The 27,086-nt window shown below is 43.3% G+C and overlaps 1 protein-coding gene across 2 annotated transcripts in view; it reads right to left on the reverse strand.

Annotated features, from left to right (window-relative positions):
* The window catches only part of Akap6 (A-kinase anchoring protein 6), a 436,130-nt gene that overhangs the window by 215,786 nt on the left and 193,258 nt on the right, over positions 1–27,086 (reverse strand). For both annotated transcript variants that reach the window (XM_055608602.1, XM_055608603.1), the window contains exon 5: positions 12,174–12,296. In XM_055608602.1, the coding sequence (XP_055464577.1) occupies positions 12,174–12,296 (123 nt within the window). The remainder of the gene's footprint in view (positions 1–12,173; positions 12,297–27,086) is intronic.

The following is a 27,086-nucleotide window of genomic DNA, read 5'->3' on the forward strand; positions in this document are numbered from 1 at the left end:
TGTGTGTGTGTGTGTGTGTGTGTGTGTGTGTGTGTGTGTGTGTGTGTGTTGTATGCTATGTATGTGTGGTATAGGTGTGTGATGCATGCACTTCAATGTTCAGCACACAGGCTCCTGCACATGCTGTGGAGGCCTAAGCAGTATGTGTCTTACTCTATAGCTCCTCACTGCCCAGATAGGCTATCTCCCTGGAACTAGAAACTCACCCTCTGGGCAAGGCTGCCTGACCAGTGAGCTTCTGGAGTCCAGTGCCCAGTGCTGGGTCACAGGTGTGTGCATGCCTGGCATTTTGTAGGGGGATTGAGCATTTGAACTCAAGTCCCCGAAGACCACTGAGCCATCTCTCTATCCTGTCTTAGGAATTTTGTTTTGAAACAGGGTTTCTCTGTATAGTCCTGGCTCTCATCACTTTGTAGACTAGGCTGACCTTGAACTCACAGAGATCCACCTGCCTCTGCCTCCTGAGTGCTGGGGTTAAAGGCGAGCATCAACACACCCCACCCTTTCTCAGTTGCCTAAATGTCCTAGGGTGCTTTGTGCCAGGTAAACTCGTTGTTAATACTCTAATTTTCCTGGGGAAAAGTACTGTGTCTTTGCTGCTTTTGTGTCACTGTCCACCAGTGGCTCGCCCACAGGAACACCAAAACCAAAAATGTTCCTATGTGAGACATAAGGCCAAGAAGCCAATGCTCCTGTCCTCCTTGCCTTGAGGGCGTGCCTTCCAGTGTGTCTTGTAACTCTCTAGGCTTCCGTTCCTTTATCTATAATCAAGGCATTTGGACGAAATATTTTCCAGTCCTTGGATACTTTGATTTTTATCTCTCTTTTATTTTTTTCATCTAGGTAGTTTAGAAAGGGAAACAGGAGAAGTTTTATTTACTTTAAGCTAGAGAATTTTCAAAGAGAATAGATCCCCAAAGTCTATCTAACCATTCATCTGCCCCAGGGAAGTTCTGTCCCCAGCTTGTCCCTTCTAATTTTAGCCATCTCTGGGGAAGTCTCTTCTAACTTTTATCCTGAGCTCTTCCTAGGAATTTAAGAGCTCTGTAAAGAGCAGTGTGAACTTCCCTGTTCCTAGATTCCTTTGCCAAGTCATCTCTCCAGGGCCTCGGTTGGAAATCAGAAGGGATGCAGGAATATGCCAACAAGATCCACATGTCAATCAATCACCAACGTGTGTCTCCTCCATGCCTCCTCTATAACACTGCCTTAGCTCCAAGCCTCTTTGTTCCCCTTCCCACGTCGCCTACAGCGCCTCTGGCCACGGCCTCCCTGATACTGTACACGTGTGTGTTAGTGCAGAGGCCGTGCTATCGCAACTAAATGTGACTCTGACCAGAATGGCCGCCGTCGCCTTCTGAGGGCTGAGAGCCTGGCGGGCGTGGTGAGCATAGAGTAGAGTTAGTCTAGAACCTCAGCACTAAGGAAGCTGACAGCAAGGTGCAGGCTTAGTGCTAGGGGTAAGCAAGGGCTTCAGAACCGCACAGGCTCCTCCATTGCTCTCCGTTTAATTCTGGGCAACCCCTGTCTATTTCGTTCCCTCATTTGTAAAAGGAACTTTAGTGCCAATTTCCTGTGTGGTAATAAAGATACAGATCCCCTGATACACACAGAACAGAGCCCCTGCTACGTCATCAGAGCACAGTAATTGTTACTGCACAAAATAATCTGTCTTCAAAACAGCTCACATAGAGGCCCACCTCTTCCTAAGTCCTTAAATGGCTAGCCAGGCCTATGTGTCAGGCTCAGCGCTTCTCTGATTGCAGCTCCTGTCTACTTGTTCTAGAATTCTGTTCTTACTGTGCTTCTGCCTGGCAAGTGCTGTTTCAGTGAAGTCCCATCATCTTTTAAAATCTCATTCGGTGTCCCCCTCCCTAGCAAGGCCTCCCTGATCTTCCACCGTGAAAACTAGCCCTCCCTCAGCACATATCCACAGCACCTCAGCAAGCTCCAAGTCTCCACGCACCGCACCCTGCTAACATTACTGTCATGTCTGTTTCCCACCCGTGAGCTCCTGGAGAAAAGAGCCATGATCTCACTCAGTGCAGAGGGAACCGCCTAGCATGCTGCAGAAAGGAGCTCGGGACTCACCCCCAAGCCAGCTCCCAGCAGCCTGCAGCTTTCCAGGGACATCAACACAATCACTCTGCACTCGAGAGTAGTTGATAAATGTCCCCAAATTTTACTCAGTGAACACCATGTAAATGAGCTGTCATGTTCCTTCACTTACAGAATTACTTGCCAATTACACTTAGATGACCCAGCACAATTGCCATGTAAACTGTACCCTGGCTGGGGTAGCCTGAATCATCAATTTAACTTTACTCTCTCATCATAGGGTACTTACCACACAATTAAATAAATGGTCAGCTGCTACCACAATTGTCCGTTTTCCCAACAAAATGAAGTGGCTACCTTTGTGGTTGGTTTACCAGTTACAACAATCGCAACACGCCTTCGGCTATAATAGCAGAAGCTCAAGAAGAGGGCTTCATGCATTTAAGAAATAATTTCCAAGTTTTTTTTTTTTTTATCAAAACCATGTGTTTAAAAATAGTCTTTGTTTTCCTTTAAAACAAACAGCCATTCCTCCTAAGAAGGCTTTGCTCCTGAGGTCTCGGTTCATAAAAATGGCTCCAAGCCTTTGAAAGTGAATCTAGCTTCTCAAGCAACTTCTAATTTATTTCAGAGTTGCTTTTTGTGTGTGAAAGTAGATGCAGCTCACTGAGGTTGACACTCTTTCCTGATAGACTGGCTAATAACTTATGCAAGATGTAGATAGATGGGTCAGATCCCGGCCGCTGACGGTGACTCTGAGTGACGGAATTTTCATTTGCTTCTCTGGATGCTGCTTCCACACCTGACACAGGTAATCACATTGACTTCTCAGCATGGCGACATTAGGCCAAACGCATTCTCAAACAGAGCTTCTGTCTGAAGGGACTATTTGACTTCCAGAACATACTGTTTGGAGGCCCTGATTGAAAAGGAGGTCAATGCTAGCCCAAATATCTCTGTACCCCCTGAGGTGGAATAATTGATGTGCGGGAGCCCTTCAGGATGTGGAGTCGCCAGGGTGATGGATGGGTATACGTATATTATTCACATGTACATCTGCTAATACACAGGTCCCAGTGCAAACACCAGGACTTAAGAATATTATGTGGATTTAGGACAATCCCTGAAGGACTCCAGTTCCATTAAAAATTTGTTTTGGCAGCCTGGGGCAGATCTATTCCAACTCCCACACGCTTCATGCATTTGAAAGGGGGGACCAAACCACTTTAAAAATAAATTTAATAAATTTTGTAATGTCAAGTCATTAACATCCTGTCTAGTCATATACAGTGTTCATATTTTTAAGTAGTAATCTTAAAGATGGAGAATTTTTTAACCCTTCTAATAACTGGGTTATCGTTTTTATTTTCATTGTATTTTCTTAATTGCTTTATCTTGCCAAAAGAGATGAATCACACCCCTCCAAACAGAAGAAAATCTTTGTGCCTTTCTCCAGGTGTTGTTCCTGTCACAATTCACCAGCCAACACCCAGGAAGTGGAGTAATCAGGGTCCAGTTGGTTGTGAGTGGTTGAGGATAGGTGATCACAGTTTGAGAACTTGTAACATTGGTTAGAATTTGTGTGGTAATGGCTAAAACACTGCTTTTACAAAAGTTCATTCATTTGTTTAGCTACTACATCCAGGACTCAATGCATGGTGAGCCTGGATGAGAGGAGAGACAACAAAGAAACACAGCTGTCCCTCAGGTAGCAACAGTCACAGAAGAACAGTTGAGGGGTGGGCAGGTGGGGAGAATTTCAACCTCTTTAAAATATGAGAGTCAACCCGACCATATGTTCTCAAGTATTCAAGGATGATCTGCATGAGTCCCCAAAATGGAAAAACCTTCTTCCCCTACCATTGCTTATCTCAGCTTCAAAACAGTCATATGACAGGTGTATTTTTTTCTGGCTAATATAAAGATCTGAAGTATTTATTGCTTATGCCATATAAATTGATTGAAGATTTCAAAAGTCCATGTAATAAGATATGTACATTGAGACCTATGTCTGAGGTATAAAGGGAAAGACCTAGGTATGTACCCCCAACTCTTGTGAGTTCCTTATCTATAATCATTGGTCTGTGTCCTGTGCTTTCTGTGTCCTGGGCCACAGAAAGCAAGGCCTATCTTCAAACCTTTCCTCACTGCCCAGTTTACCACAGTTCTGGACATGCAGTCCTTGATAAACACAGCACTTCTCTGGCTATCTAGTTAAAAGCAGTCATTACTGTCTAAAAATATATATATATATTCAAAATAGTGAGAATTGTTGAATATTACAGCTTAAGAGCCCTTAAAGCAAATAGGAAAAGCGCAGTTCTCACGTGCCTTAAACTTCCCTTTTAACTGAAAATCTAACACACATGTATCTCCTAGACACACAGAACAAATTGTATGAGCATGGGAATGCAGTTATGACCGTCACATGTCCAAAATGAGCTTCCCACTCTTCCTACTCCGCCTCTTTGCAACAAACAGTGACAAACTGCCCACATGCTGTAATTCCTGAGAGACCTCCATCCCCACCCACTAAGGCAAAGGACTCGGGGGGCGGGAACTGAGAATTTCAAATTCTCCAAAGAAGAGAAATGGTGTTGTTTCCTGCTAAACACTCAGCCACACCTTGAACTGATGGGAGTCAAGGCGGGCAATCAAATGGAACTTCAAAGCCCCTTTAAGGCCATAGCCTTGCTCCTGGGGCTGTAAGGGGTGGTAGGCAACTGGGCCAAAAGCACAGCTTTGGCTTTTGAAGTCTGGCTGGCTGAGCCCCGTTAGCTGAGCGGCACAGCCCATGGCAGCCAGTGCTGTTGTGAAGCGCAACCTGCTTAGGCCATAGCTGCCCATCATCTCAGTGGAGTAAAGGAGGCAGGAGAGGTGGGCAGCAGGAAGAAACAAGCTCTGTGATCTCTTAACTTCAAGCAATGAAAAGTGGAGCAGAGATAGACACAGGAGGGCAAGCAAAGACAAACAGTCAGATGTATTTGGGAAAAAGTGAGCAGTGCACTGGTTTTTTTGGGATAGAAATAAAACTGATTTTTATCAGATACAGAACATAAAGATCGAGATAGTGATGACAAGTGTGTGCATAGTTTTGCTGATTATTCTCCTAACCAAACACAATGCCAGTTAAATCCAATTTGTGTTTATGAAGATTAAGTGTAAGGACACAATAAGGACGGTTCCTCAAGAAAAAAAATGTATTTTGGTGCTCCTCTGCCACCTTGTGGCATCCAGCTCAAATTGCAGGTACCAATACTAAAATGAACAAAAGGGATCAGCAGGGTGTTCTGTAAAAAGTCTCACAGATCTGCCTCAGTGTTTACCAGCTACAGTGAAAGCTGCTCCTAGAGTATGAGAGGTGTTTGATTCCATGGAGTCCCTAAATTGACTGGAAAGGGACAGGAAGATTCTCCACCAGTGTTACTTAGCCTGAATATTCATGGGACATTATTTGAAAAAGAAAGCAGAAATAAGGAGGCAGCTAAAATGCCTGCTGTGACAGGATTTAATCAAATAAACTGGGGCACATCCACATGATGAAATATTAAGGGGCTGTGAAAATGCACCTGAGATTTACGTCTACTGATGGAAACATGTCTAAGTTTCCGAAGAGAATATCCAACGTGAACTTTAAAATGTGCTCATCTCACGCTAAAAGGCTCAGAAGAACACAGAACAAACTGCTTACATGGGTTAGTCAGGAGGAGGGAGGTTTTTGCTTTTTATTTTGTGCTGTTTCATGTTGTTTGATTTTCTTTTCCTCTGAGCATAGTTTAATATTTCTCTTTAAATGAACATTGAGTGAAAGACAAGGACTGAACCCTTTCTCAGCCCACAGTACACATTGTTCTCTGTGAACTGATGAGGTCACAGTACCTTGGTTCACCCACACCTAACACTGCGCTCAGCAGCTTTCGTACTGCCACTGCGTCCAAATCTCACCTATACTCTGCTGGGAGTAGTGCAGAGTGCCTTAGACTAGACCAGGGTAGACAAACAGATGTTGAACGACATTTCTCACTGAACATGGATGTGCCTCAAAAGCAGGGGTTGGTGTGGATCTCTGATTTCTCCTTCTAGTCTGTTCCTGTTCTCTGTCCCCACCTTTCCCCTCACCATCTGTTCTCACTATTCTAAAGTCCTTAAACTCCAAATTCACCTACGAACTCTCTGATCTTAAACTCTCTCCTTCACATCTAGGTTAGGAGAGCTCCTCCCTGGAACACACTGCTCTTTCTGGGACAGGAGCCCAGGCATTGTTTGGCCGGGGGGGTTGGGGGGGGGGAGGGAGAGACCTTACACCAGCTTCCTGGGCCTGCCTGAGTACCAGTACAGATTGTTGAGATGTCCCTGTTCTTTTGCAAGAGACCTCTTGATGGTTTCCTTTAAAAATAGTTTCCATTCAAAACGCAGACAAGGGATTAATTCTTTTAATATTTAAGAAGCTCGTGTAAATCCAGAAGTAACAATGACAGAACAGGCTAAGGTACTGAACAGACAGACCCAAGGAAAGAAGGTCAAACGACTCCCCCAAACATGGAGAGGAAGTCAGCTCCACCCAAAATGTCAGAAGTACAATAGGCATCCCCTGTGAAGTAGTACACAAAGCCTAGCAGTGAGCCAACAAGATTCACTGGCAAGACTGCAGTGGGCATGCCCAGGCACTAAGTGCAAACTGCATCACCTCCATTGCAAGCGCTTTAGCAACAGATGAAGGTTTTGAGTGTGCATGGCCTTTTAGCCAGGAAGTCCCCATGTAAGGACACACAACAATAACCAAGATGAGTAAGTTCTAAGCATGAGCACAGAAGCATAGCCTGAAATTACACATGACCTAAACATCTAGCATAAAGGATTGCTTAAAATAAATAATAGCACACTCACAAATGGCTACTGTGGAGCCATGCAAAGGGATAAAGTTGGAGTGCAGTTGCTGCTTTTGACCCGTGGCTAATGTAAACCAGGAAGAAAGCAAAGCACCTGTGTGTAGCTGTTTTTAACACCAGGAAGAACGCTGAAGTAATAGAAAGCGCACGAGGAGACCTGATGTCTAGAGAACAGGGGGTCTTAACCATTTTACTGTCACCCACTTTATGAAAGCTCTTCATATCCACACACCACCAGTCAAAATCCACATTTTTGAGCATGATAACTGCTAGTCTGTGCTAGAACATCAAATACTCTACTCACGCCCATTTTCCACTGTGATTATTCAGCTAATCTATGCCACACTGGCCTTAACCCCATGGGATTTGTGATTGATTCTTGTCACTCTCCTGTTTTGAAACAAAGCCAAAGCCTTCACTGCCCCAGAGAAACGCTGGGCAATTTAACATTGCTCAGGCTCCCTTACTGCCCAGCACCAACCTGCAAGGCTCAAGCCAAGTCTCAGTCACCCTCACTTACTCTTCCTATGAAATCCCTGCCCATGCTCTGTGCTTTCATTCTGTCCACCAGAACGATATCTGCCCTTTGAGGGCTGCATCTAATTACCTCTAGGAAAACAATAAACCTTTTATCTGGACTCCTTCACTTATCCTATTAACTTTTACCAATTGAGACTATATCATATAACCAACCTATAGTTGCCTCTGTTCAAGTGAAAGCCACCAAGAGAAGCCAGCTCCACTCACTGCACACTAGTACAGTAGTTCTCAACCTGTGGGTCACGACCCCTTGTGGGATGCTGAATAACCCCTTAGGGGTCACCTAAGACCATCGGAAAACACGGAGATTTACAGCGCAATTCATAACAATTCATACAATTCATAAATGTATGAAGTACTACATTTATGAAGTAGCGATGAAAATAATGTTATGGTTGGGGCCACCACAGCCTGAGAAACCATGCTGAAGAGCCACACCATTCAGAAGGCCGAGAACCACTGCTCTTGCTCCTCAGTAACTGCCTGGCGCTCTTGGGTACTCATATGAACCTGAGTTTTGAATGCACGGCCATCATTTTGTGACAGGGCTCTCGGCTATCAAATTCTATTTAGAATTCTCCTTCTTAAGACAAGAGTGGTGGTGGAACCATCTGCTACTCCAGTACTCAGGATACAGAGACGGGCAATTGCGAGCTTGGAGCCAGCTTGAGCTCTGCAGTGCGCTCCCTGACATCCTGGGACACGTGGTGAGACAGTTCTTATAACAACTTTAAAACTCCCAGGCCATGTACACTTGGTTCACCTTTGCACGATACAACATGTTAGCTATGAAATTTCCTTTCCAGTGTGATCCTGGCTCTGCCCTTAGTTAGTTGTTCCTAATTCTTGCCCAACTGTCTAGTGTGGTTAGACTTTAGTAGTATCTCTCTCTCTCTCTCTCTCTCTCTCTCTCTCTCAGGCACACACACACACACACACACATGCACACATGCACACACACCCGGGTGCTCTGATTGGCTGTAGATAAGCAAAGCTCTAGTTGGTTTTCCTGGTGGATGCCTATGATATGGTCCTCATTTGGTGGCTTAGACTTGTATTCCAAGCACTCTAGAGATGAGAGCCGTCATTCCAGCACCACCTGGACAGACGGTGGACTGGCCAGGGTGGCCCACTCTGCTGCCTTACTCCTAAATGCTTCCCTAAAGAAAAGCAATCTGAACATCGCAATGGCTAGTGCAGCACGCACTCTAGCCAAGCGGCATCCCCTGGCGTGTCAGAGCCCTTCACAGTGTTTCCTATGTTGCGCTTCCACTCGGATGCACATAAGCTGAAAGAGCATGGGGAAAACAGCTAGTGCTTATCATTAACTTGAGGAGTCAACGTGGTCCATGCACACGTGGAACACTAGTCAACACACAGACAGGACAACCGACAGAGGCAGTGATGACATCGCTCACTGCAAATATGCCGAATGAGAGCGCAACCAGGCCTATGACGCAGTGGAGCACGTGTGGGCTGGTCCTGCTCCTGTAAAATGGGGGAAAGCACAAGTCAACAGGGCAGTAACAAAGCGAATCAGCAGCTGCTTAGGGATGCAGAGGCTGGCAGGGGCTGAAGGAAGGCAAAATGCTGTGAGGAAGTTTGGAGTGATGAATGCGCTCCCTATCATGACTTTGGTTGAGGATCTTTCGGATTGTCAAAGCTTGTTAACTTTCATACTCTAAAATATGCAATCTACTGCAGGCCAAACACTTCAATAAAGCTGGTTTTGAAGAGAATAGAAAAGGGACAAAAGTAAAGGAGGGCGAGAGAAAGGGGAGGCTGCCCAGTAATATATTTATACAATGCTGCTTTTAAAATTGGCTTAAGAGAAATAGAATGGCCAGTGTTCATAACATACCACCTCCAAATGACATTTTCCTGAAAATGCCAGTTTCCAGAAAGATGGGAATTGCATTTTTGAAGAAGCAGCCAGGTTGCAAGCAGATGATTAATTATCATGGAAAATCGCTCGTGTACCATGACAATTTCAAACTGTTTCCTACATCTAAAATAAAGTTCCCGTGTCTCTCTCAGAGAGACATTATAAAGCTTTAATTGATTTGTGCTGGAATAAAAAAAAAAAAAAGCAACAAAACTTTGGCTACCATCATGCAAAATTAATTGAATTAAGTATCAAAATATAAACATGCAACTGTTGTTTGGGTATTTGTTTTTCTTTACAAGTAAATATTAGAAGATGCCAGCTATTCCAACACATATTATACCAGAGAAGACAGTCACTCTCAGGTCTCACACTCCTCAAAACTGAACCACAGAATCTAGAAAATCAAAGGGTTTAAAGTATCTGATGACCTCTACTACTGAGTAACACTACAAACCCTATTGCTTCATCAGGGAGGGGTTTGAGTAGATTGAGCTGAGATCCAATCTGTAGGCTCGTCTGTCTAGTTTTATAGAAATGTAGGCTTTTGCCTCCTTTCGGGACTAACACAAGTATTAATTCAGCACACCGGTGATGCAGTAAGATACAGATGGCAGCTAGGGAAGGAAGCTCTATGGACTGAATGAAGCTGAGTCTTGTCCTGGGGTAACTGACCTGGTAAGGAGTCCAGTGACTCTCAGTGATTTCCGTAGTGGTCCACAGCAAGCCAAACACAGGACAGCATGGCTATCACACATTATTATTCATGACATCAGAAGTCAATTCAGTAAGCTGGCCTGCAAACCGTAGTAGCTCACATTTGAGAAGGACAGACAGCCAAACTACCCTATAACACTCCTATTCCAGCCAGAACGGCCACAGAAAAAAAAAGTATTCCTCCAAACAAGTGTTAACTTGTTAAGAGAGGTATATGTCCAGAAGGACCTCAGTGCTGCACAGCAGGTGGCTGCTAAGCCGTGTTCTGGATAAGAATGTTGTCTGGGACAAACATGGATGCCTGAGTTCATCAGTGCCACCTCTAAGAAGGGCTGCGATTGTGAAAGCCACATGGAGTAAGGTAGCAGACATGGTGACAATTTCAATTGAATGAGAATTTACTTCTTCCACTGTATTAGCAACATTTCAATTAGCATTAGATCCATGAAGTTAGTTGCACCTACGTAAGACAGAACAATACAAAAGATTCCTTCATAGGAGACAATGTTAGCTTTGGGCTAGAATAATGTGAGGCCAACGCAAGTATGTCAAGCAAGACTTCCTGAAATAGAGCCGCGACAGGAATACGCATGGTTACGAAGGACCCTGTCACTCTGAGAGGGAAGAGCATGGGCTTACAGCTTCTTCGCCTGGCTTTCAATAGGAACCACAGTTAAGGTGCCCTCATGCCCTTGTGCCCTCTGGAACCTCAAGAGCTGAACGTGTGTTTTCCATAAAATATTAAATCAAGAAAATTAAGACAGCACACTTGATGTGAAATAAAGTTCATATAGTCCTGTTTAAACACAGATTAGAATTTCTGTCAGAACAATGCCAGTGAAAAGTTGACATTCTAATTAATATAATTTACATCATAAAGCACTGAATATCTTTATCTTGCTTTTATGAAAATGTCCTCCCCCCAAAAATGGGAACAGTATTCTACAGGGAGTTGAGTGCTAAGGGCAGTATTTGAAAACTCGGCACAAGAGAGGCCCCTAGGGCCACTGGCTTCTCACACACCAGGCCATCCTTGATCATCCACAGGCCTCACTGCACACGACAACTGATTCTGAGGCTATTTTACCTGCAATTACAGAAAACATGCAGCAAAACCCAGCACTAAACAAACTACAATTCCTTCTTTCATGTCCCCCCTCTATCCGTCTCCACTGTGCCCAGGACTCTTCATGATGCTTACTTATCCCAGATTCTGAGCATGTAAGAGGGGCAAAAATCAGCCCCACAGTCGGCCACCCAAGGATTGGTGTTCATTGCTTTTGTCAATTTTATGCTATCGGTGAAAGGAATAAAGATGAGATCCCTAAAGCTTGAGCTTTCATTTCCTACGACAACGTGCTTTTTCGTCATGCTTTGTCACACTTCGCTGTGTGGTTCCCACCCCTTTGTAATTGATATTGGCCATTTGACGCATTCAGTACAAACCTCCTGAGGTCCGTCAAGTGTACCCTGCTCTAAAATTCCTGCGTTACACAGGCTCAAAGCATAGTCATCCAAGTGTTTTCTACGACTACTCCCTGGTTTTCCCTAAGCACGGGACCCGGTGTAATGACAGTTGAATTAATTATCTGCTGAAAAATCCACGTAGCAGCAGAAATGATGGAGATCATCATTTTAAATATTTTATTAAAACAGCCAAGTGTAGAACAGATTAAATAGACCTTCTTGATAATGAGAGGCTCATTAATTTTACAAGAATTCTAGAAAGCTTCAGAATGGTCATCAAATTTTTCTCTTTTATTCATTTATTTTTTTCAAAGAAGAAGAAAATCTTCAATCATCACTTTTGAGAACATGGGCCCAATAAGATTTTTCTAAGGTGTTTTAAAATAGAGGCCCTTCTGGAAAAAGCTTTGATATATGGAGGCCTTAGGTGTCATTTTTACTGCTTGAAACGCCTGCAAATGTTCAGCTTGCGGTTTAACCCCATTAAGGCTTGGATTCATTAGCATACAATGAATATCAGAAAGATCCCTGATAACTAAAATTGATATTGGACCTAAGCACATGAGCATCCCATTGACCCTCAGCAGACACAGCCCACATAACCTGATCTTGCCTACCAGGTGTGTCTCCAGGTACAGCCGAAGGCTGTCCGTCTCTGCTCTAGGTGGAGTCCAGTTCTCAGTGGTCTCCATGGCTTCATTTAGCCACTGAATGAACTCGTCCAGCTTGCTCACGAACCCCTGTGAGAGAAAAGAAACAAGGACACGGAGGAAAATTAGCTGATTGTTTTTAAAAGTCAATCCTAAAAATTCCAAACTTTGCCCTACTGTAACTCCTCCTACTGTTTTTTTTTGTTTTGTTTTGTTTTGTCTTTCCTGTTGGTTTATTTTGGTTTGTTTGTTTTATTGGCAACATTTTCACTGCTCTTGGCTCCAAATCCTTCCAAACAGGCTACAAACTCCACTCCTGGATTTCACTTAGGAACGCTTTCCCAGAGAACGTGTAGACAGTGAGGGGCACTGAATAAGTGACCTCAAAACGTCTCGAGTGTGTGACGACCATCCCTTGCCCACCCTCAAATCACACACTGGCTTGTATATATGCCACACACTGGTGGCATTTGTATAAAGATGGCCTTGCCATTTCAGAGTGCATGGAGCTGAGTTACTATAGCTGAACAAGGAAATTTATTTTAAATTTAAGGCATAGCTAAGACGCCTGGGTGAGTCCCAACAACAGCTCAAGGGTCTGTGGCTGAGCCTGTGGGTGCTCGGGAGGAGAGGAAGGCAGAAAAGAGAGGCCACAGAACAATGCAGATAGACACCTGACTGGCTGAGTATGTCTGGACGGAAAGAAATATTCTTGCCCAGGAAGCACAAATCACAATAATCTTGCGATTTTTCAAATAGCGGTTATAAAATTTTATTGACCATTTAAAAGAACACATCTGTAGAGACAGAAAATATTTTGAAAAAGTGAAAATCCAGCTATAAACTGAGCGTGATGTCTGCGCTCCATGTCTGGGCCAACAGCTCCACCTGGAGGTCTTGTGGGGCAAGGGCAGGCTGCCATGTTCATGCCACTTCTACTGACACTAAACCATTCTTTTTTCTTTTTTTTTTAACCTTTGATAAATTTTGATCAACATTTTAATGCCTTACTGGGGATAACTTAAGACAAAAGGGAGACCAATGTGAATAAATTCATTTTCTTTGTCATGCTTCTCAGAAGCTGAATTTTATCATTTAGTATATCCCCCCTTTTTAAGATTAGTATCTCTTAATTTGGGCAGTTTTCCCATCGTAGATTGTTAGATAAGTGAAAATGGAATAGGAGGTTAGAAAAGAGAAGAGCATACAAATAAAGCCCAGAGACAAACTCCTGTTTTAAGGGGAGAGACCAGAGGTGTTGCAGAGGTCCACAAGTCTACGAGAACGCTCTTGTCCTGAGTGGATCTCGGTCTGGCACGCGTGTAGTGATGTGCCCATGTAGTCAGGGCCTCGGGCTTTCCAGCTGACATATTTAACAGAGATGTGCATGCTACTTGTGTGAGCACAGCAGCGTGCGGTGGCACAAGTACTCTCATAATGGAATTTTGGTGGAAAAACCAGGAGACCCTTTGGTGTTATCTGTCACCTACAGATAGTGAAGATGACTGACAGCTGAGATGGAAATCCTAATTTTAGCACGCAGGTCAACTACCACTTACTGCTGACTTTGACTCGAGTTGTGTATAAATTGGTTTAGGTCAGGAAGCGAACTATTTGGAAACAACTAGTTGGATCCAGAAGACAAATAATTAAGTTTGTTATCTTAAATATAATCAATACTAGATGATTAATTATTCCCTCTCCCACCAGAAACAAGAAACAATGAAAGCACATGAGAATGTCCAGACCCCTCACCATACATGTTGTTAAAGAGTTTTAAACCATGTGTGTCCGATTTCTTAGCAGAGCCTTGGGTGCAGAGCTGGCTGAGATTTCTGAGACGCAATTAGCAAACCTAGGGGCCTCGGAATCTTCCTTGATGATATGTCTGTGTAACTCAGACAGTCAGCAAAACAGGGCTGACATTAAAGAAACGGGTCTCTTCTCTGAAAATGTCTTCTCAACTATAGCCTGTCCTCATCCGTTTTCATTTGCTGCCTGCTCTCCTGCCTCTTCTCTCAACAACGCCACATTTCATCCATCAAACCAGAAACAGGATGAGTTTCACTGCACAGATTTGAGACAAAAACTGGCTTGTGCTTTCTCTTAGGGAAGTATTGTCTTCCTGCCCCGCTGCTGTTTGGATGTGTGGCTCTAGGAATATGAGTGGAAACTACATAATGGAAATCCAGTTTCGCTGGAGTTCGTTCAGTTCTTGATGCGTTTGTCATCTGCTCTCCCCAGGGTTGAGGCTATGGACATGAGAGTACTTGTGTGAGCCACACCCCAGGACACGCCCTCTCATAAAAAGATGGAGAGACTGAAGCTCACAGATGCACTCACACTTAGACATATGTGCAGCCTATGCTCACTTTCAGTGGATCTGCTGACATCTTGGTGGTATGAATAAAGGAAAATGAGGCCAATAGGAATAACAACATGCTGAAATGGGATAAATCCAGAAAATACAACTATTTTGAAGTAGGGCTCAAACTATAGTAAAACAAAGACTGATCATTCATTCATTCATTCCTTCATTTAAATATTTAGCAAGATCCTACCATGTACAAAGATACTCTAGACAGCAATGGGGACAAAGGGATGAATATCATTTTTGTAAAAATATAAAGCAGAATGCAAACATGTCTAAACTCTGATATATTAGATCCAAGTGATTTCATAAGAAAAAGAAGTTTGTAATTCCTAGGCTTCCCCACCTGCACAGAAAGTCAGTTCGAGCCAAGCGGAGCATACAAAGGCAGGTTATTGGGAGTCGGCTCTCCAGCGGGTTCGTGGACCTCACAGGGGGAAGGTAATGAAGTCACACACTCAGGCTAAAGCAAGCGGGTTTCATAGAGCTCAGGAGAGAACTGTGACCAGTCAGCTAGGGCTGGAATTGTGCCCACACACGGTCAAAAGCTGAGTCCCGAGGCGGGCTCGTGGGTTGCTGGAAATGGGGAGTTTTCTCAAAGCAGGCCTGGTTTGAGGGAAGAAGCACAGACGAGGGGTCTTCTGGCTTGTGCGGGGGTGAGCAGGGCGAGCCAAATAGTAATAAATAAAGAGTGAGGGACATGCTCTGTTATACACAGAACTCTTGCCTGTACCCAGATCTGTTCCTTTCTGTGTTTAGTATTAACGTACGTGGGTGTGTTTCTCTAGTGTTCTGGATAACTGTAAAAGTCAGGTTCCCTCAGGCCCCACGCTGCCCTGTGCTGAGTGGAGAACACACTTCATTCACACTGAGCTCAAACAGCTGAATCATTTCAGTTCTCTGGCCTAAACTCCATCCAATGCCTCGGTCATTCTGGCCCTGTTTTCCTTATTGACCCTTGGTGGTCCTTCTGCCCAGGCACCAGGGCCCAGCCCTTGGGCTTCCTCTGCTTCTGTCCATATGGATCCCTCTCCATGCTCGTGTCTGATACGGTCTGTGAAGTCTCAGCTGGGGCCAAGACAGGCAGAAGAAAATGTTATGTCTTACCCTGGGAGGAAACAGTACTGCGGCCAGCCTGTTATCACTGGCCAGCAGGGCACCTCCACGCTCATTTGCATTTCAAAGTTCTGTCGCGAGCTCTACCTTTATTTTGTTTTCACTATACTTTTTAAATTTCTTCCTCTTCCTCCTCCTCCTCCTCTTCCTGCTCTTCCTCCTCCTGCTCTTCCTCTTCCTGCTCCTCCTCCTGATCCTCCTTCTGCTCCTCCTCTTCCTGCTCCTCCTCCTCCTCTTTTGGACAGAGTTTTTCTGTGTGGCCTTGGCTGTCCTGAACTCACTTTGTACATCAGCCTGGTCCCAAACACACACAGAGATCCGCCTGCCTCTGCTTCCCTGAGTAACTTTCAATTTTTCTAAATTGTCTATTTCTTTAAAGACTAAGAAATAAAATGAAATCTCACACCAGTTTGTAAAATAACAATAGTAATAATAATAATAATGTTTGCTAGAATTCTAACTTCAAAAATTTAAAGATGGCATTGAAGACACAGGCTCATTATTTCTTGTATTCTCCTATCTCTCTCTTTTACAACTACGTTTATCTCGCTAATATAAACTAACAGGTTGACTACCCCTCCCTCTGGCAAAGGTATCTGAGTATCCACAGTAAACAGGGGGACTTTCCAAACACCAGATAAGGGGCCAAGACACAGCCATGCATTGGGGGATAAAAGGAGTGGTGCAGACTTTGGGAGCTAAAAGCATAAGGGCATCTGTTTTTAAAGTCTCTATTACTTTAAGATAAAAGTTGGAAGCCGTTCCTCTTAAGAGCAGGGAAATCTGCAGCAGGGAGTCAAGGCTGTGTTGTCATCACAGCTCTGGGAGAAGGCACTGTCTATGCTCACTTTATGGATGAGGAATATATGTGACAGAAGAAGGGTGATTGGCCCGGTGACACAGGCAAGATTTGAACCCAGATCTTACTGTGAAGTCTGTTTTCCCATGGTGCCACACTGCCCAAAGGAAGAGTGATTCCAGATTCAGAGTGAGCAGCTAGCGTGCACCTCCTCCAAACCCCACAGCACAGACACTGAGGTACAAGCTCCCTGGCTCCTCAGTCCTTCTCCTTTCACACTGATTTCTTTCTGTTCCCCTTCTCTTGAGAGGAGCTCAACAAGAGATGACTACAGAGCTCACTCCTAACATACTGAGGGAAAGTTAAAGGAAGTTAAATGCCTGCCCAAGACCATTCGACCTGTGCCTTAACCACAGAGGAATGACTCAGTTTACACACTGAGAAGTGGTTACCAGAGGACAGTGAGCCACTTCCTGAACGGCCAGTTTCCCTGTGGTGTTTGCCATCTGATCTGTGTCTCTGTAGAGACGGCAGATGCGAGGTCTGAGCCAAGGTGCTTGAATCAGCTGCCTTGAAGAGCCCTGGAAGTGTGAACTGCTTAACTGTGTGGAGGGAAAATTACCAGCTTCTGTTGCTGGCTATTTTAAATCATTAAACCCTAATTGCCACTTTCTGGGTATTCCACAGTTAAGGGCTCAGTGAATTCATCCAGATAATCCTCGCTAAAATAATAAGTACCCCTCACTATCAGCTAGGGTCTGTTGTAAGCATCTTATATAAAATAAACCACTTAGGACATGTAATGACCACAGGAGGCAGGAGCTGTTGGGGCTGTTGTCACTCTCAGTGTGCAGATGAGAAGAGTAAGGCCAGAAGATAAGGACATGTCAATGCCTTGGAGCTAGAAGGTGACAGACTTTGTGCCCAGATACCAGTCTCACTGGTACCACATGACATCGTGGAGGATCAGCTGATCTTACTGGTAGCCTTCTTCCCAGAAATTGAAAATTAAACATAAATAGAGATTCAATAAGGGAAGCAGAAGATGATACATTAAAAGAGAGAGAAAAACATTCATCATGAGCAGCACGGACACTGAGGAACAGTGGTGGAGCCACAGAGAACTTCATTTGGTTCCACTAGTTACTACAGGAGAACTTCCTGCCTTTGAAGTCAGTTTGTTCATCTGTATAATACAGATAATAATATTCATTTTTCGCAATTACGTTTTTTTTGCAAAACGATAATTACCAGAGAAAGTACATTAAAGGCTGCTCGTGCCTAAATGGTACATCTTTTTCAAGCCCCACCAGGAAGGCTCAGAAAATATCGCAGAAGAGAAGGCTGACTGAATGTAAGAGCAGATTGGTGGGGAGCAGAGCTGTGAACTACAGACTTCTGGATTTAAGTGCCACACTCATGAACTCACAGCAGATAGGAAGGGGCAAAGGTGCCTGGAACAGAATGAACAACTGAGGCAAGTGAAAGACTCAGTCTCCAAGCCTAAGCTGGGGAGCTGGCCCAAGAGCAGAGGCACAGGAGAGCAGATCCTGCCCCTAGTCTGCTGTGAGGTGGACACAAGCTGCTCCCTCTCACCCCACCCATGCAGCAGGCAGGCGAGCTAACACCGGAAGGCTCGAGAACCACGGGGAGAGCCAGCCCCATCCCTCACCCTCAGCGCGCACACACACACACACACACACACACCTGGCCTGGCCTTGGCAGCACAATAGCTGGCCCTGGCGTCGGGCCTGGGTGAGCTACCCCAAAGGCGTGAGTAAGAGAGAGCTGGCCTTGCCTCATGCCCGGGCACAGTGGGAGAGCTGGTGCTGGTGGAGAGCTGCAGGACTGACCAACCCGGCTCCCACCCAGGCCCAAGCTAGCGCTCTGAGTTGACCCATGCCAACATTTACTCCATCTATGAACTGCTGGCCCAGTCAGGAGGTCAGACCTACAGACCCAAAGCTGCAGGGCCTCCACAACACAGCGCAACAACAGGCTATCCAGAGGGGTCCCAGTGAGGATCCAGTACTGACACGGGAGCAGATCTGGAACCGGACCAATTACTCTTTGCAATGGACTTCCGCGAACCAAGTAAATGTCTGAAGTGTGCGACACGCTGCAGCCTCCACTGTGAGATTTGTTTTCCTTTTGCGGGAGTCGCAAGGGTGGAGAGTGGACATGAAGGGACAGGGTGTATGATGGGAAATTCACAAAGAAGCAATAAAAAGTAAAATAATAATAATAATAATAATAATGGGAGGACTCAATGAAGACACCCGGCTGACCTCTGGCCTCTACATGTACTTGCATATGAATTTACCCATTCCTATATGCAAACACATATAGTACACATATGCATACACACACTCATATGTGCACGGATCACACAATTGTTCAGTAAGTATAACCAACACTAGGTCAGGTACGGTTGAGAAGATGCATGAGAAAAGTCTCCACACAGCCACAGCCTGAGGGGTGGCAGCATCTGCTCTGGGCACCCAGAGACAGCCAAGGCTCTAGTACATTAGTGAGCCACTGAAGAGCAAGCAGCCAGGAAACTTGCAGGTTAGCGAGGATGCCACTGACTAAAATTTGACAACTTCTCAAAAAATAGGCCACATTCTTGGGAACAAGTCTTTAGCAGTGGGGCCACCAAGAAGTAACAGTTAAGGGACATCACAGTCCTCCCACAGTACAGCTTTATTTAGGCTCTGAAAACCAGTAAATCAGACCTCCATTGAGAAGGAAAATTATGCAGTGAGATTTGATGTGAACGTGTTCCAGTATGTAGACGCATGCATTTCTGAACATAACGCGTAAACAGAATTCCTATCTGAAATGTCTAATTTAGGTTCTGTACAATCACACTCAAATGCAGCTTCGAGCTTCCCAACCACATGTCTGGTGCCGTGTGTACCAGATCCAGACTCTCAAGGTAAAGTCCTGGAATTACTGATAGTTCTCCTGGGACTCCGCCACATCACTCACCTACCCCTTCCTGGTCTCAAAGCCCAGAACAGAACAAGCAGTGAAGGGAGATGAGAAATAGCATTATCTAAAACACAGCCAAGAAAGAAGTTCTTTGCTGAGCTCAGGGTTATACAAGAGGGAAGCTAAGTTGAAATCTGCAGACCGGATTTAACAGCGACCTCAACTAGGAAGGAAAACGCCCAGAAAGACACCTGTCTTACAGGGGGAAAGGGTTCCTATAAAAAATAAACGTACAAAATAGAGACTTTGAATTCAGTTGCTTACTATTTGTTTATACAAAGAAAGTATCAAAGATTCTAAAAGCAAAAGAAGACTGGAATATATATCATGGAAATCTAATTTTTAAAAGCTTAAAAATACTTTGGAATAAACTGCAAGTAGTGCTAAACTATTGCTAATTAATACACAGTGGTTGAGCAATTATTGGTCGAACCTTATTTTAACCCTCACCAGATCACTGTCAGATTCCCATACACTCTGGGTCATAAGGAGGAAGCTGAAATGTGCACAGACTCGAGCCCTTAACAGCTGTGAGGACTGAGGCTAGGCTGTGCAGAGGGAACCCTGCCTCACCCAGAGACTGGCACACTTCCTCTAGGTAGGACACCGTCTCTAGCACTCCCAAACCCACACATCCTCTAGGTAGGACTCTGTCTCAAGAACCCCCCAAATAATGCATGGAAACTTGTACATATTAGTTTATCTTTATTTGCCTTGAAGTGCAAAATATTTGATATATTCATACCTTTGGATATAAGATATTAACAATCTGAATGTTTTTTTCAAAATATTTATTTTTATTGTATATTTATAGGTGATTTGTCCGCTTGTGTGTCTGTGTACCGTGTGTATGCAGTGCCCCAGGAAGCCAGAAGAAGACTGTGGGTGCCCTGGAACTGGAACTATAAATAGTTGTGAGCAATCATTTCCACGCACACTGGAAATTGAACCTGAGTCTTCTGAAAAAGCAGCCAGTGCTCTTAATCACTCATCCATTTCTCTGGACCTTTAACTAGGTTAATTGTAGGGTTTTTATGAGCAGTAGCATAAATTTAAATGGCTTAATATTTCATTTGTCCACCCTAGCTATTTTAATAAGTAACATTTTTGAGTCATGACAAATTTCCCAATGCACAGATGAAGACGCCAGGGCATAGAAGTGTTATGCATGTCACTTATGCCATAAAGCTATGAAATGATTATGTGGGAATCTTTTTCCAGGTTTCAACCACCACACCAAACCCTGTCTAGACAGACTTACCCTCATGGTACAAAGAGAGAAAAAAGGGCAGTTACACCCTCCGTGATTGGCTCTTATTTACATGTCTCTGCAACAACTTACCGCCCAGCTCAGCCAATCCCATCCCACCTTGGTTTAGAGCTTTCTTCCTCTTCTCAATTCTCTCCTCCTTCTCTTCCTCCTCCTCTGCCACCACCTTCTCCTTCTTTGATTACTGTTTCTTTTTGTCTTTTTCTCCTCATTCGTTCTTCTCCCAGCCCCTCTCCTGTCTTATCCTTCACTCTTCTCCTCTCTTTTCTTCTTTCCTCTCCTCTTTTCTTTCAGATGTCTTTTAGCTGAAGCTCAAGTCTCCTCCCATTTTGTTAGGAATAATCATTCATCTTCAGTAAGAAACACTTTCTGATATTCCCATAATGTTTTCAGGAAAAAAAATAAAAGAAAGAAAGAAAAAGAAGCTATTCCTTGACATTGAAGCATGGAGCTTAACGTGGTGTTAGAACCCTGTTCGGGTTTGCCCCAAATGCTTTCCTGATTAGTAAGATCTTGCCAATCAAATGTCTTCCACAAGAATGTCCATGGACTGATGGAGGGCTTGTAGAACGCTCAGGTTGTTTAAAGGATTACGTGTAGTTGTTGAGCTGCTCCCCAAGAAGTTTAAACTTTCTCTAAAACATACACTTCTTTCATAATGGCAAGGCTTCAGTTGTTAGAAAAGAGATCAAAATTCCGTGTGCAGAGATCACGGTGTGGACGAGAAGGTGCAACAACCGCCAGAAAACTTGAGGGGAGCAAACCATCAGAGGGCAGGGCCCGGTGAGCGCTCCATCATGGCAGGCCGGGAGGGAGAGCACACAGCCAGTCTTCAAACGCCCCTGCAAGTCTGCCTACCTCAGAGCACTGCAGTTTCATGTGAGGGAGACGAGGGGCAGAAAGTTACACACTGGACCACAGTGCACGCTCAGAGGATAGTTGTGCTAGAAGAACTTAGGCGTTGCACCCTCGAGCATCAGAGTGTAACTGCTCATTTTAAAGTTGTCATGGGCATCCTTCGGACAGAGGTCTGGGTTCAGAGTTTCAGATGGTACCGGCTTAGCTCATGTATAAATTCTCTATATTGGGTAACACTAGCCCAGCTGAATTAAATATTAAATGGACCTTTGTGTTAAACTCCACAAATGTGTATATATGCAGATTGAGTCTTGTTTTTTAAACACTTTATTTATTAAGACTTCATAGTGAATCAGGAACTGTCCCAGATCCTGGGATTCACAGAGTAGAAACCAACACTTTTAAACAGCTTAGAGCACAGGACATCAGGAAGTTATGCTGAGTGATCAGGCACATCAAACCTTTGGTATAAAACTTCCTTTAAACTTAGAAGTTACTGGGGAAAAAAGGATGAACATAAAAATACAATTATAAATGTTAAATGAGGTCACCAAAACTCGGAAAGAAAGAAAGCGCTTGACCTTTCCATAGGTGAATCCTAGCCTATATTGGATGTTTCCATAAAAGTGTGGGTACAGTGTACCATTTAGAGAGGAGACCAAAAAGGATACAGTAGAAGATGAGGAAGGTCAGAATTCAGAGAAAAGGCACAAGTTGTGAAATAGAATATCAAATTAATTGATGTTCTACTTTTCAATGCTGTCATAGTTTTTCCCCCCTTTTCTTTTGTCCTTCTTCTTTTTGGGCGTGTATGTGAAATGACACACATGTAAAGGTTCATGGGATGCATGGCTTGAGACTGGGCAAGTGTTTGCTTCAATGGTTAGCATAATCTATCTGTGTGATGTTTTTATTTGTGAGTTCATGACAATAAAGTGATGCTTTTATAACTTACTTATTTTTATTTTTATTTTATGTGCACTGGTATTTTGTCTGCATACATAGTCTGTGTGAGGGGTCAGGTTCCCTGGAACTAAAGTTGTAGACAGTTGTGAACTGCTATTTAGGTGCTGGGAATTGAACCTGGGTCCTCTAAAAGAGCAGCTAGTGTTCTTAAACACTGAGCCATCTCTCGAGCCTTCAACAAAGTGATTTTTTAAAAAGGAGACCCTAAAGAAATTTTGTCTTCTTTGAACTTTGTTAATATTCATTTTAGGACTTTATAAATATATATTGATTAATTTTAATGACATTACTGTGTTATGTAATAATATATAAATTACTTATTGTTATGGAAATAACTGTTTTTAAAATAGTGAAAATGAGTCACTAATTACCTATAAATCTATGAGTGTCTGGCTTAATAGACAGCTACATTTCTACCTCTCTCCTGAATTTTAATCTATGGTGATAATTTTTAAAAACTCCACTGCATACAGCATGTAAGAGTGAAAATGCAATTGCCATTCTATTATTTCTATGAAAATAGAAATAGTATTTATCTTTGCAATAATATACTTTATAAAGTAATATACTTTATCTTTGCAGACCCCGAAAGCCTCTTAGGAACCTGTGAGCAATAACTACAACACAATCTGAAAACCTCTGACAAAGATTCCCCTCAAAGGCTCAGGAGCCACTAGGAAGAAAGTTCAATTGGCAGGAAACTACAACCAGTCCAAATACTGGCAAATAAGTATAAGTGATTCAGAAAAGGACAACAAGGGAATGGGAGGGATGGAGAACATTTGTGGCAAATACAAACCAAGAGGGAACAGTTTGTTTTGGGAGCTCCGAGTTGCTGAACAGGTAACACTGGGGCAAGGGGGGGAGCAGTAAGAAACGAGATTGGCCAGGAGCTGAGCCACATGCAACATGCTCTAGAATTTGGAGTTTACCCTGAGGGCCATAAGTGATTCCTGGACCATTGAAGCAGGAGTTACTCACTGTCTCTGCCCTTCAAGATCCACCTCAGATGTTCCTCTCCCAAGAATCATCCCATTTTAGTTCTTCTTTCCCAGTATCAAAATTGTCTTAATCTCTGTCTTTATCCATCAAGAGTTTGAAGGATAGCTCTAAACCTCCTGCATGCCTTCCCCTTTTTATAGATACTACAGTATAATCACCTTCCATTTGGTTACATTTACTGATGGAATTATTTATAAATACATAATTATAAATATGTTATAAATATTCATATTTACAAATAAATAAGTACATATTATTTATAAGGTTGCTGTGTGGCAATATTATAAACAGGAATGCTGTTTATATTTGTCAGAACACATATTCATTGCATAAATTTCTATACATAAACTTCCTAAGATGGCAGAGAAGTGCATTAGCTAAAATTATTGGACCAATTAGGAGAAAATCGACGCTAATATAATATAAACATCATCTGTCATGACAGGAGGCCCAGAGTCCCACAAAGAAGAGATATGGGAAACTGGGGTAGCTACTATAGGTCCCAAGATGTGGGAGGGGTAGACGTGAGCGATATGGGCAGGAGATCATGTAGAAAGCTGACTCCAAGGTGACTCAGGCAACTAAAGGATGGAAAAGGAAACAAGGTAAGAGGGTGCTGAGCAGTATTTGGGGCTCTGTAGAAACTTAAACACGTTTAATTAATACAACCCCAGGCCATGCATCTATTTTGGTTTGCCTATGCTCTTCTGAGATAGTGTCTTGATATATACAGGATGACTTTGAATCCCTAGTGTTGTCCAGGCTGGCCTTGAACTCATGATTCTCTTGCCTCATTCTGTCGTGTACTGGGATTAGTAATTATATTCTACAGGGGATGCAACTAAGGTACCAAAAAGTCAAGTCACTTACTCAAAATGATCTGGATGGTAAGTTTAACATGATGGGGAAAGAAGGGACTTGGTGTAGAAGACATGATGGCTCCAGAGCCACCTCTCCACCTCCATGGTTTGCAATCATACACACCAGGGAATTCTCCACTCACTAACCCAGTGCCCAGAATCTTTCCCTCTCAAGTGTCACATTTCCTTCACTGTAAAGCCCTATCTACTACACTTCTAAATGTTTTTCTTTTTATACCTTAAGCAAGACTGTTCTAGGAGTCCTTTATCATCTTACTTCCCAGGTAGAATGTGGCAGCAAAAGATCTGGGCATAGTGTGGTTTTGTTTGTAGATCCTATATCACATTAAGTAGACCCTGGTCGGCAATCTCTTAAACACACTGGCATGTTCCAAACAACATAAACCATGAGGTGGAGTAAGGACAGGACAAGAAAAAATAGCTTTACTAAAGCTTTATTTTGTAAATATAAATACAACTCAGAAATTTAGAGAATCATAGCAAAAAAAAAAAGTTTCATCAACTGTCACCTTTAGTTTAGGGGTTAGAAAGGAAAGAAAGGTAAAGTACTACATTGCCAACTATAATATACACCTCTGTTTCTGTCACTTTGTCTCTGTCTCTATGTCTGCTTCTGTCTCTCTCTGCATCTCTGCATTTCTCTGTCTCTCTGTCTCTCTCACACACACACAGAAGAAAATGTCAGACAGAATATCACCTGTAAGTGATACTTTGCTGATATGATTTTCATCAAACATTCAAGAGAGAAGAAAACACAATGACTTCCTTTACCCCTGGCTGAAGTGTGAAGGTCAGTGGGAAGCAGACAGAGCCACACTAGCTTCCCAGGAAGTAAGGCCGCATCTTCACTCTTCAACCTGAAGGATGGAGAACACAGGCCATCCTTACTTACAGGCAGCATCCTTTCTTGACAAAGGTTTATTCACAAAGCAGGTTCCAGGCCAGTCTGCTTTGGACAGTAAGACCCTCAGGCTCAGACGTGGTTTGACATCATGGGTGACCTTGACATAGAACCTGTACTTGGGAAATGATTTTCTCTACTTTGTCTGAAGAGAGGATAAACAACAATGCCGATGGGCATCACAAATGCAAGTCTGCCCAGATGGAGTTTCCAATATGGTGCATTTACCTGACCTTGTTTGACAGAAATTCATACTAACCCACAACTAATTTTTACTAGATTACTCATTTCCTTACTGTCACTATTGATCCCTCTCTGGGCATCTAATAAACTCCAGCCAGGCCCTGGTTCCTCCAGGATGCCTGTTTCTTACTATATGATAGTGCTGAGAATGATCATGAATAGTTTCACACTTCCAAGCTTGTTAACGTCATAGCCTCACTTTTGCGTGCCATTAAGATTTTCTAAAAGAAATTCATCCAGAATCCCATGTGACACAGAGTCAGCCATGTTAAAGTTAACACTCCCTAAACATTTCCCACGGACTGGTGGCTTCTCTTAGCTACTTCTCACAACCAGCCTTATACAAAATTCTATACCTAAGAAGTATATTTATGGGTCAATCAATGAAATTTGTTTGCTGTTTATTTTTCAAAACTGAGAAAAAAAGACCAAAGGTTCTTATTCCAGTTTTGTTCAATAAAATTGATGCCAATTATCTAAATTAATTGAGGGGGGAATCATAATCACATTAAGACTAGCATTTGTGTAGTCTTTACTCTTTGGGATTTCATAAAATAATAAATGCAATGGTGTGAGAAAAAATATATCTTATCTCAAAACGACAAAAATCATCCAAACATAGGAGCTTTCATCTGTAAAACTCAAGACTAAGGAAGTTGAGGCAGGAAGAGCACCACAAATCTGAGATCTTAAGTTTAAGCTACAGAGTAAGTCCCAGACCAGCCTGGGCCACAAAGGTAGGCTCTATCTCAAGAAATAAAAACAAACAAAAATCATAGTGAATCTTAAGAGACTTAATTGTTCATAATTAAGAAATGAAGTTGTGAATTAAAACCAACTGCCCATCATCTAGTCACTGGACAGAGTAATACCTTTTCTATCCTTATTAATTAATAAAAGAGATAGTCTTTATACATTGTATCAATTAAATGTGATAAGTAGGAAAGGAATGACTATTTAGTATCTTTCCTGAAATGCTACAAGTAAGCAGTAGATGATTTTGTTCAGATTTGTAATTGTCCCCTTCCCCCCACAGTAATGAAAAGTTATTGTTTCATGCTTAAAGGATGTCCCTATGCATTGCTTTAATTGGATTTTTAAAATGTGGGTCAGCAAGATGGCTCAATGGATGAAAGCTTGCTGTGTTAGCCTGATAGCCTGAGTTTGAGCCCCAGAAACCATGTCAAAAGCTGGAGGTGGTATCACATCTGCTATCCCAGTGCTCCTCTGATAAGACAGCAGATCCTGGCGGGAACATCACTCTGAAGCTCATGGACCAGCTAGCCTGAAGCACACAGTAGGGCAGAAAAGGCAAGACCCTGCCTCAGCGAAGCGGAAGGAGAGAGTCCTGAAAGTTGTCTGCTGTCTGCGAGCTTCCACAAAGACACTTCCTCTGTACTGTTCCTGGTCTCTCTCTCCTCTCTCTCTCTCTCTCTCTCTCTCTCTCTCTCTCTCTCTCTCTCTCTCTCTCTCTCTCTC

Source organism: Psammomys obesus, unplaced genomic scaffold (genome assembly GCF_907164565.1).
Source record: "Psammomys obesus unplaced genomic scaffold, mPsaObe1.curated_primary_1811, whole genome shotgun sequence".
NCBI classification, from domain to species: Eukaryota; Metazoa; Chordata; class Mammalia; order Rodentia; family Muridae; genus Psammomys; species Psammomys obesus.